The 10,915-nt window shown below is 38.4% G+C and overlaps 1 protein-coding gene across 1 annotated transcript; it reads right to left on the bottom strand.

The window, feature by feature from the left end:
* Nucleotides 1-383: 383 nt before the first annotated feature.
* Nucleotides 384-5,794, bottom strand: LOC148823754 (deoxyribonuclease-2-alpha-like). The gene is made up of 6 exons (XM_088928117.1): nucleotides 5,790-5,794; nucleotides 4,979-5,144; nucleotides 4,724-4,808; nucleotides 3,431-3,595; nucleotides 2,681-2,872; nucleotides 384-718 (listed from the first exon to the last, which is right to left on the bottom strand). The coding sequence occupies exons 1-6, from the start codon at nucleotides 5,792-5,794 to the stop codon at nucleotides 384-386; spliced, it is 948 nt and encodes a 315-aa protein (XP_088784243.1).
* Between the last annotated feature and the right edge of the window lie 5,121 nt (nucleotides 5,795-10,915).

Raw genomic sequence — 10,915 nt, 5'->3', positions numbered from 1 at the left:
ATTCCCCCCCGATATATTCAGTACTTCATTCAAAAAATGTTTTTTTAGATGCATGACTTCCTCATGATACATATCCTTTCTAAATACATTTTACTTTTGCTATTAAGGTCAGTACTGAATAGTTTAGGAACATGTAAAGGTTTATTCCATGCTGAAAAGAGAAGAAAAGAAACAATATTTCAGCTGTAGAGTCTTCTTCAGGTGTCAGTTCCCGTTTCTTTTCTTCTCTTTTGCAGCCTACGCGTGTTGACACACTACCTACTTGAGCTACTGCAGAGTTTTCTTACATATTACTTACCACCATTTGCTTTGACTTGGAAAAACTATGCAGTATCGTTTGAAAAGCAGCCCTTTCTTGTTCATCTATTTCTGCCAGCCACGTGTTACTGGCAGTCCTCAAATGTGTCAACTACTGTGAGGAAGGCCTTCCACACTCCAGGCCTGCTCGTGCACACAGCCCCGCCTCCTCTTCTCGTTTGACTGATCTCTCGGTTCGTGTCCACGATGCAGGTCCAGTGCGGACCCCCACCCTTCATCACACACCACTTGGAGTGGTCCACCATGATGCCGAAAGGCCTGGCCTCTGGCAGCTGTATCGTCGTCACGTTGTACACCTTGTGCGCCACGGAGCAATTCAACGGCAGAGGCCGATGAAGCTTCCCCCAGCTTTTGGCGAAGTCATCTCCTAAATAGTTAACCAGCAAACCTGAGTAGAGATCTGAAACGGAACAGAGTCACAGGTTCCATGTTAGAATCTGTTCCAGGCACACTTTCTACCCAACCAAAAACAGGAAGTGCACTTGCTACCAAAACGTCAAACTGGAACCGAGAACAAGTGAATGTGTATTTCTCCCCCCCCTCTCTGAATGCTGTACTGTACTGGTTGCTACCCAGAACGTTCTTTTTTAAAATCAACACCACCAATATACAGTAGATCAAGTGTGAAGTGTGACATATTGCTTTTGAAGGGCGGTGTTTGAAACTTACTGGATTGTTCCTTTTCTACATAATATTTTTTTAAATGTATTTAAATAAAATATGACAACCGTTTCCAATAACCTTTAAAGTAACAGCAGAATGAGATCCTTGGATCAATTAATCAATTTCTTTTCAAAACTAGTTGAGATTAATGGAACAAACTGCACATGTTATTTAAGTCCTGGTTCCTTTCAAGAAACAGCAGGATGAGATCCTTGAATCAACTACTAAGAAATTAGCTAAATGGGCCAAATGTAACCTCTCGTGTTCTTAGGTATTAAATGGTATCTAAAGAAGCTACACAAGTTATATTTTTATCCTTTCTTATGTTTAAATCAACATACCAAGAAAAAAACATTTGTTTTAGATTGTTGTATAAATAAAAGATTGAAATATTCTATTAATCAATTTGCTCAAGAATCGGGCTTTACAGAATGTTAATAAAGCACCTACAAACTACCTCAGACACAAATCCTAAACCTAAATTACTACTGAATATAAATGAATGCTTTACTAACATCCCATAAAATCTCTGTTGAAAGAAAGCGATGCTATGAAACCTTAAATCTAAAGTGTAACCGCAGAAACATGTAGGAAAGTTCAGTTGCCAGGTGGCAGATTGAGAAAGTTTCACCAAAACGAAGTCTGCTTTTTTATATAAATACATCTTCAATTGGGAAAGGCTTTGACTAAAAATAAACTGGATATTGTTCCAACAAAATCTTTGTGAGAAAGTGGGTCTTGCTGGCTAGAAACGGCCAACATACAATAGAGTTAGACTTTGTAAAAATTAAATAAATTCAGATTCTGAGAGGCTCAATAAGTGCTTGTTCAGAGTAAATCAGACACTGTTGACCGAGTTTCAGCAGTGATACATAATTCACTGAATACCAACACCAACACAACAAGATTGGGCACTTTGGGATATCCAAGCGATCTCAAACGCGTCCAATAACTGCAACCTCTATGACCTTGTAGTGTTGTCAGTGAAAGAAACATCATTGGTACAACTTATGCCAACTCCGACACTTAGCATCACTGTGGGGCTGTTATAGCACATAGTTTGAAGGAATAAGTACATTTCGTCATCTATTCCAAGCTGGTACTGGTCTGGAACTGTGATAATTCATTTGTGATTTTAAAATGTAGAGGCATGCAAAAAATTAGTTAACCAGCAAACTATTGATTCCAAATATCTAAAATGAGAAAAATAACTGATGTGACATTTTCACTTCTCCAGGAACAAACTGCAATAATGAAGCACAGAGATTGTTTATGGATCATGGCGACTGTGTTGTTCACTACTGTTTCTGTATTTTGAGTTGGAGAATATTTTCTAAAGAAGCGATCAGTTGGGAAAAAACAGTGATCCATAGACTTGGATCCATTTTTTTTTTTGCAGACACTAGATCTGCCTTGGCTTTCTTTTTCTGAACACTGACAGGTTTTGTGCCTTCGCAATGTTGTTTTCCCCCGTCTCACACATTGTTTGAGCAGCTTTTGAAAAGAAATACGAATGAAGGGGGATGTCTGAAGTAAGTTGTAGAACATAAAAATACGTTTTGTTTAATCTTAAAACCAATATCTGGCATTGCTATGGGTGGTAGTGCCATTTGCATAAGAGAAATTTCAGATTGACTTGCATTTATCAGAAACTTCATGAAAAGGAATTGAGATTCGAGAGGGAAGAAGTGGTGCTCACCGTCGTTAAATCTAGAGTATTTTGCAAAGCTGGTGAAAGTTTCCCCTGCTAAAGATGTCAGGGGCAGCTGCTTAAACCAAGGCTCTTTCCTGGGATAGCATGTTCTCTGAGCCACACACTGAAGGTCTCTGTGGAAGGTTTGGGGGATGTGATAGTCAAAAGAGTATACATGGATATACTGGAGTTGCACAACTGTGGAGACAAGAATGAAAAATAACCAATAGTAAGCATGGCATTTTCATACATCCAGGTCAAATGCCCCCTTTCTTTTTCCATTAGTTTGGAGAGTTTCCTTTATTTATTTTCATTTGTTAAACTATCCTCCAAGTTCTAAAATGTTGACATACATTTTCAGCAGCCACAATACACATCATTTAGATTTAATTAGAAAGTCTAAGGCTATTTCGGTATTTATTTTCATCTGTATACAGAATGAGGTGTAAGTCTATTAGTGTCCACCTATTCTCAGGGTTATATTAAGCGTGCATATGAAATTGAACCACCAACAGAAAATAACAGAATAGACTGGTTTTTGCCCCACAGGTAAATTTAGAATAGGAAAAGAACAGGTGCACCAAACCAGAACAAAAACTGCCAATACTTGAATCTTAAAATCTGGAAAAATTGTACCAAAGGCTTTCAGAAAGTGATAGACAGCTGCAATGTCAATGCCATGGACATACTAAAGCTCAGCAATCAAAGTTGTTCAAGAAAAGGTTCACACAGCTGTATGTACATGTGAACGCCTACCTATGTCCTTGAAGGTGCTGTATGTGTAAGTCCCGCAGAAGAAGGTCTGTGCATTTTCATGCCCACTGGAGGGCCAGAATGATGTAGAATGATTTTTCACATCTGGAAGCTCTGGGGTGCTGTGAACCAGCCACACTCCTGTCTGTCTGTCTAACATCACAATCCCTGAAAAAGGTCACACAAGATGCATTCAAATCTCAAAATTTGATCGTTTTTGATCCGTCTGGTTTTCCAGTTTCAATGTTTTTAAAGGACAAGTCTGCTCTTTTTGAACAGAGTCCATTATCAAGCCTGCTTCCAGCTGACGAAGTCAATTAATTCAGTTCAAGAATCAAACAAGAACTGTATAATTGATCAAACTAAACAAAAAAACTTCTATTTTGGGCTAGTTTTCAATTCTCTTAATCTGACTTTTGGCTTTTTTGTCCAACCCAATTTAACTGAACATACGTCATGGCCAAAAGTCAGATTAAGAGAATTGAAAACCATAGTCCAAAATAGGACTATTCTTAATCCTATTATTTTCAGTTCTCTTGAACTGACAATTGGCCATGAAGTATGTAGATTTATTTCTTAATCTCAACAATTTAATTTACTGTATTCATTTAGAAATGGGCTACTGTAAATTCAATTCAATAGAAACCTAGAGCCCAAAACAAGCATCTTTAGTTTTGTTTTACCCAGCAGATGAGTCTTTTATTATAAAAATCAGTATTATATTGACTTACAGAAGTGTTTTTAAACTCAGTGATTTTCACCAGGAGAAAAAGCTCTGATGGCAACAGATTTGTTCTTAGCTTATGTGATGCCTCAGTCAAAGAAAAGTAAATGAAAAAAAAATAATGAACAAAAACAAAATGTAAATATATACTTTAAAGCTTTATGATTCAAGTTTTTAAACCAGAAAACACAGAAAGCTGGTGTTGGTATTCTTCAGACACAGTATATACTTCGGACGTGCCATCATGTCTTGACCATACACAGTAAATCATAAAATAAATGTTTTCTACTGAATCAATGATTTGGACAAAATCTGCAGAATCACACATGTAAATGTTCTACCCTGAAATAGTGTAAATTTTAAAATATTTTATTTTAGATATATATAAAATGAACAATTCACATCCTGCATATGTAGCAAACATTGCACTTGGCTTTAATCATAGGAATAAGCAAGCAAACCCAGCAAGTATAACAGATACCATTATATTGTTTGTTGTGCTGTCTATGATGTTTTTTTCCCCCCCCATTTTCTGTGTCCTTCTGTCTTGTACATTATAAAATGTTACTTACCTTTGCTGTGTCCAAAAGATGAAGGAGCAGGTTTAAATGACTTTGGAGGTTGATCGTTGTATAGAAGATACCCAAAGTCCACAGTCTTTTAGGAAGGAATATAAAAAAATATCAATGCAAAGTTTGTATTTGTATTGCACAAAAGGCTTTTGAATTATAAGAGAAACCTGTGAAAATAAACAGATCGAAAAGACAATGTATATCCTGACCTCACTTTCTGGGAGATGACACAGATTATAAATAAAGGTTTCTTACCTTTTTATGAATGTAGGACAAAAAAGGCTGCAAAGTCTGCCCCACTGCACTCTTGGAGTCATTCACCAATTTCTTCCCATATACCCAGCCATTGGTATGGTCATCCATGTAGAGGTATCGCAGACCTCTTCCTTCATCGTGGACTGGCAGCTTATACAGAATAAACCTGTATGATTCCAAAAACACATAAGAGTATTACATACTGTATACTGCTCTAGAACTGTGACACTGTACAATGTGTCCTGGGTGTTGGACAGACAGTGTTAACTGTTGTGATCACTAGAAAATAAAAAGGGCACTTAAACAATACTAGTGTCTGTTGCCAGTCTGTGGGTGCACTGGTGCTTCTGGGAGATGAACAGAACCTGTGGCAAGAGAAGAAGGGTCAAGCAGCCTTGATCATTTCTAGGTGACGTAGTGGCCTACAAAGCGAAAATAGCTCTTGTTTTTAGGGGTCGCCCATGTTTGACATGAGCATTGTGGCAAAACTGGAATAATCTTATGCGATTAGAGCTCATTTTCTGCATTTTAAACCAGCAGAGCTCTGTAGAACTGAACTGCAGCAGTTGACAAAGAGTCAACAGTTGACTAAAAGAAGCGAGGCAAGGCAAGCATCTCACAAACATTATTCTCCTCAAGAATACATTCTGGTGAATCGTTTCAAAACGAACTATTGAAAGGAAAAAAAAACTTTAAAATCCAATAGTAATTTCTTTATGACAAAAAAAAATCATAGACACTGTACCCTGGATTTACAGATGCAGCCATTCAAAGTGCGCGGCACAGGCACGTACCGGGGGTAATTGGCTACGTCATCGCGCATCGTGACGCGAGATGACGCAAAATACCGCGGTACGTGATTGGTTGACCGACAGGGGCACTCGTGGTGCGTTGGTCGGTCGAGAAAGATTTAAATGTCTTTACTGTGCCCGTTTAAGTATTGAATATTTATATGGAATTTTACCACTGAAGGGAAATCTTAGTAGCTGAGCATAAAAAGAATAGGAGCATACTGTAACGCATGTGAAGGCCATAAACGATATTAATTTTGGAACATAAACATACAGTATATGGCTGGTCTCGGTACTTTAAAGAAAAAATACACACCAGTATTCCATTTCTCCCTAAACATTTTAAGCATCGAAGTCTTTAACTAACGTGATACCGGAGTCAACAAGCATACTTTTAGAATTTGATTAAAAGGGAATATAATATGGAATCGCGTATCTAAAGAAATTAATAATGATATAATTATATTCATGTACCGCAACACAAGAATAGTACACGCTGTACGATATCTGTTGATAATGTTTCTGTAGGGCTTTTTCAACAGTCCTCATGTGACCTTGCCAGTGGCGCTGTGGGTTAGGTTCCTAACTCACACATCACACGTTGGGTGTTTGAATCCAGCCAGAGCCGTGACTTTTTTTTTTAACAAACATTTCTTTGAAAAAATAAAATAGGGTTAGTGTTAGGGTTACTGTCAAACTAAATCAACAACTGATTTAAGGACGATCTGTCAAAGTGCAATGAAATACAATATTGTTGTTGTTGTTATTGTTGTTTTTATCCTGTAAAGCGTTTTGAGAAGCCACCTTTAAAGGCGCTATATAAAAGCGCTGATTCTTATGGAATGTGTTTTCTTTCTTCTTTTTTTCAGCATGGAATAAACCTATTACTTGATTCTTACGGATTCCCGGTTCCACCGGGGATTAAAAAAAAAAAACCATGGAATCTTGTACAGTATCTAAGGAAATAGCAGAATAACCTTATTCATGCACAAACAGTGGCATGTTACATTATTAATTTGGGTGTCTCCTCTTGCCAGAAAGCTATAAATTGCATTTTGAGTGCGGTTTTTGACTTTTTTTAAATTACAACCCATAAATAAAGCTGATACTGTTTAGACTTTTAATTATTTAAAACTGTATTACAGCAGCACAATGCACAATGCAACGTAAATCGCTATCTTTGTCTTCTGCGTAATAATGTTCACCTCTCTGTCCAGCAAATTAACAATAGTAATAATAATGAACTTTATTGTATATAGCGCTTTTAAAGGTGGCTCCTCAAAGCGCTTTACAGGATAAAAACAATAACAACAATACTGTTAGGCTGGGCAAACGATTTTTATTTTTTTTCAGGAGTGTCTCTAACCTCCCAATCCTCCCCTGTAATGCGTCGTACTGCTCCCGCTGCTGCCGAAAAGTCTCCATACAGGTGCTGCCTCTACAGGCTGGCACCCTTGAAAGCTGCACGTATGCGACTTCAATTAACACCAGTATTAAATGTACAGTATTACACTGTATTAATCAAGCCTTGTTTCCTTGCTAATAGTTTATCTGTTCTTGCATATTGACATAGAACTTGAACCTTATTGCATGTACATGTACTGGTACAATGGAATCCTTAATTACAGAAAGTTAGGATAGTTATGATCGGGTGTGAATGAGGAATGTTGAATGGTATTGAATAGTTTGACTTTTGTGAAGGCAAATCCATGAGAATATTTTGTGCTCTAATCCTGCATTTAACATGATAAATCAAGTTAAAATAAGTTCCCAGATGCTTCCCTAGTTAATCTACTGTTCTTATCATAGTTTACTACAGTAAGCAACACTAGATCATAACCTTATCGTGTGGTTTGGTAAGCCTTCAAACTAATTTTCTCGAAACACATAATTACAATACACTGTATAATAGCAGAATAACAATAACATCTTTTAACTGGATTTGATTGCTTTCAGAGTTCTTTTATAAGGATTGTGCCTTTGTTTCTAAGGTTAACACTGTCCTTTCATTACAGAAGTATCATGAGGTCCAAGCAAATAAACACACATGCACATATAAGTGACAAGTAATAGGTTTATTCCATGCTGAAAAGAGAAGAGAGAAAACACAACGTTTCAGCTGTGAAGCCTTCTTCAGGTGTGCAGGTGTGCCTGCTTCTTTAGCACACCTGAAGAAGGCTTCACAGCCGAAACGTGTTTCTCTCTTCTCTTTTCAGCATGGAATAAACCTATTACTTGTTCCTTTGAAGACTACACATGCTGACACAGCTATCCACCTGAACTACTTGCACATATAAGTGTTTGCAAGCCTGTATCTATATATTCCTGGTAATATACTTCTATTTATGTAGTAAGAAAGGAATCAGAAGAACTGTTTATAAAGTATTCTTGGTAAAACTCATCAAATCATCTCACTTTTAAATAACTTAAAAAAGTTGCCTGATCACTTTCTTCTTGCTCCTCTTTTGATAAAGAGGTATTGTTGTTTTTTTTAGGATAATGAAATCATTGTGAGAAAGATGTTTTAAAGAATTCTACAGGATATTTTAGCAAGTTAGCGAGATAACACTAGTAAGGACCCTGATAATTAGATACTAGTTATTTTTGTTTGGAAGTGTATCTTAGCATTTCATAGAACAGCACAGCATGGCATAGAAAGTGATGCATTTGTATCACTATATTACGAATATTCTTTCAAAAACATCATCAATTTTTCTATATTAAACTATAATAAAAATTCTATAATAAAATCAGTATAAAATTAACACGGATTTATTGTTTATTAGATTTAATGTCTGCTAAAGACTTATAATTATTAATTATAAAAGACCATGTTATGGCAATTAGAATTTCGAACGTAGTGGAGTATAAGTGGCTCAGCACTGGGAATACACGTTCTTTGATGGGCTGGAAAAGTCCCGTACATCACTGTGTAGGGTCAATAGGTGTATGACTGTGTAAGAGAGGTTGGACAAACCTGGGGTCAAAGGTCATGGGCATGAGCAGAAATGTACAGATAAAATTGCCAATTCTAATTTGGGTGGGTATAAAATTACCACTACTACTACTACTACTACTACTACTACTAACCAGGCAGCACAGTAGTACAGTGGTTAGCATTGCTACCTTACAGCACTGGGGCCCTGGGCTTGATTTTGGACTCAGGATGCCATCTGTGAAGAAATTGTCTTTTCTCCCAGGGTTTCCTCTGGGTGCTCCGGTTTCCTCCCCTGGTCCAAAAATATACTGGTTGGCTGATTGGCTTCTGAGAAAAGATTAGCTCTAGTGTGTGCTTCAGTGTCTGTATCTGCCCTGCGATTAAGTGGCTTCTTGTCCAGGGTGTCACCTTCCTTGTGCCCATTGCTTCCAGGGATACAAACATCAGTATCATCTTTATCATTGCCACTACTAAATTAAACACAATGTACCTCACAACTGGCAGCCCACTAAAGCTCAACAGCTGTGAGCCTGGTCAGTACCTGGATGGGAGACCTCCTGGGAAAGCTAAGGTTGCTGCTGGAAGAAGTATAAGTGGGGCCAGCAGGGGGTGCTCACCCTGCAGTCTATGTGAGTCCTAATGCCCCAGTATTGTGATGGGGACACTATACTTTAAAAAGGCACTGTCCTTCGGATGAGACATAAAACCGAGGTCCTGACTCTCTGTGGTCATTTAAAATCCCAGGGCGTTTCTCGAAAAGAGTATAGGTGTTACCCCAGCATCCTGGCCAAATTTCCCATTGGCCCTTACCAGTCATGGCCTCCTAAGAATCCCCATCTTTGAATTGGCTTCATTACTCCGCTCTCCTCCCACTAAATAGCTGGAGTGTGGTGAGTGTTCTGTGTACACTTTGGCTTCACATTGGTGGTGGTGGACGAGAGTCCCCAATACCTGGAAAGAGCTTTGAGTGGAGTGTCCAGAAAAGCACTATAAAAGTGTAAGGAATTATTATTATTATTATTATTGACCTTTTCAAAGTACTGTGTTAACGGTAATAACTTGCAATCCATCATCTACTGACTCTTCATAAATCGATAACTGCTGTTCATTGCAAGTATGAATGAATAGAATGTGATCTGTTATCTCGGTGTGTTGTAATATCTCTTTGTGTGTCCACACAGGAGTCCTACACTTTGATCAGACTTAGGGTTTGTGGCTCAGTCACAGTGTCCCCCACTTCCCTCCATTCCCAGAAAGGGGGTACAGCTGGCCGTCCTCGGGAAACTGAACGGCCGGACCGCACTCTGTATCACTTACAAATCTACACAATTCCCTCAGATAGGTGTGCAACATAGGGAAGCTAGCATTATGCTATTAGTAAAATACCATTTTATTTTTATTTGTATCACTCAGTTCAAATTGAAAGAGACGACAATGCGAGGCCATTTACCAGATTCAATATTTGTTGGGCCGGATTTTTTTTAATTATTTTGAACCGTGAGCCGAGCCATAGAATGGAATGTGTGGGGTAAATTGAATGTGTAGTCCTTGCTTCATAGGACTGCAGACTTGTGCTGTAGCCCAGCAGTACAATGGAATTATTGAGTGTGGCGGGTCTTCAGATATAGCAGGCAGTGTTAAGAAGCTGGGGAAATCCAAATTAACTGCTTCTGCATCAGAAAACTTAATGTCTCTCTTCTCAATGGAGAACACAATTTCCCCTTCTAGCTTCTTTGCCTCCTTATTCCACAGAAGACGTTTTGTAGTGTTACCTTCCTCAGTTTTGTATTTATTGATTTTAATCATACAAAAATGAAGTTTATTTTTCCTCACAGTTCAGTGACATGAAGGTATGAAAAAATAAAACCGAAGCCCTCCAGCACCTCTGTGGGCTGTGGGTGTTCCGGCCCGGGTATAATGGTTACTGTTGTAACAACATAAGGTGTTTGCATTGCAAGTGAGAGGATGCGATTTAGCCAACAATAAAGTTGTTTTCCTTTCTCTTTCCTCAGCCGAGCAGCTGTTGTATTATAACCCCCGCGTGTACAACTGCTCCTTGCCTGAAGTCTTTCGCCACGAACTGCCCAGAATGAGCTGCATTTGCGAGGGCTCTGTAAAGCCCTGGGTGCAGGGAAGGACGATGGGGAAACTGCTGTCAGCTCAGGGAGAAACCTTCCTCAGCCTTGCCAAGTCTCGCTTCTTTGTGGA

Source organism: Atractosteus spatula, chromosome 11 (assembly GCF_055471065.1).
Source record: "Atractosteus spatula isolate fAtrSpa1 chromosome 11, fAtrSpa1.hap1, whole genome shotgun sequence".
NCBI classification, from domain to species: domain Eukaryota; kingdom Metazoa; phylum Chordata; class Actinopteri; order Semionotiformes; family Lepisosteidae; genus Atractosteus; species Atractosteus spatula.
This window is presented reverse-complemented; position numbering and strand designations above follow the sequence as displayed.

Bases quoted from the DNA above. Each gene is read 5' to 3' on its own strand.
- LOC148823754 (XM_088928117.1), bottom strand. The intron at 4,809-4,978 runs GTAAGAAACCTT...CCTTCCTAAAAG, and splicing joins TGTCCTACATTCATAAAAAG to ACTGTGGACTTTGGGTATCT. The intron at 2,873-3,430 runs GTAGGCGTTCAC...TTGTCTCCACAG, and splicing joins CAGCACCTTCAAGGACATAG to TTGTGCAACTCCAGTATATC.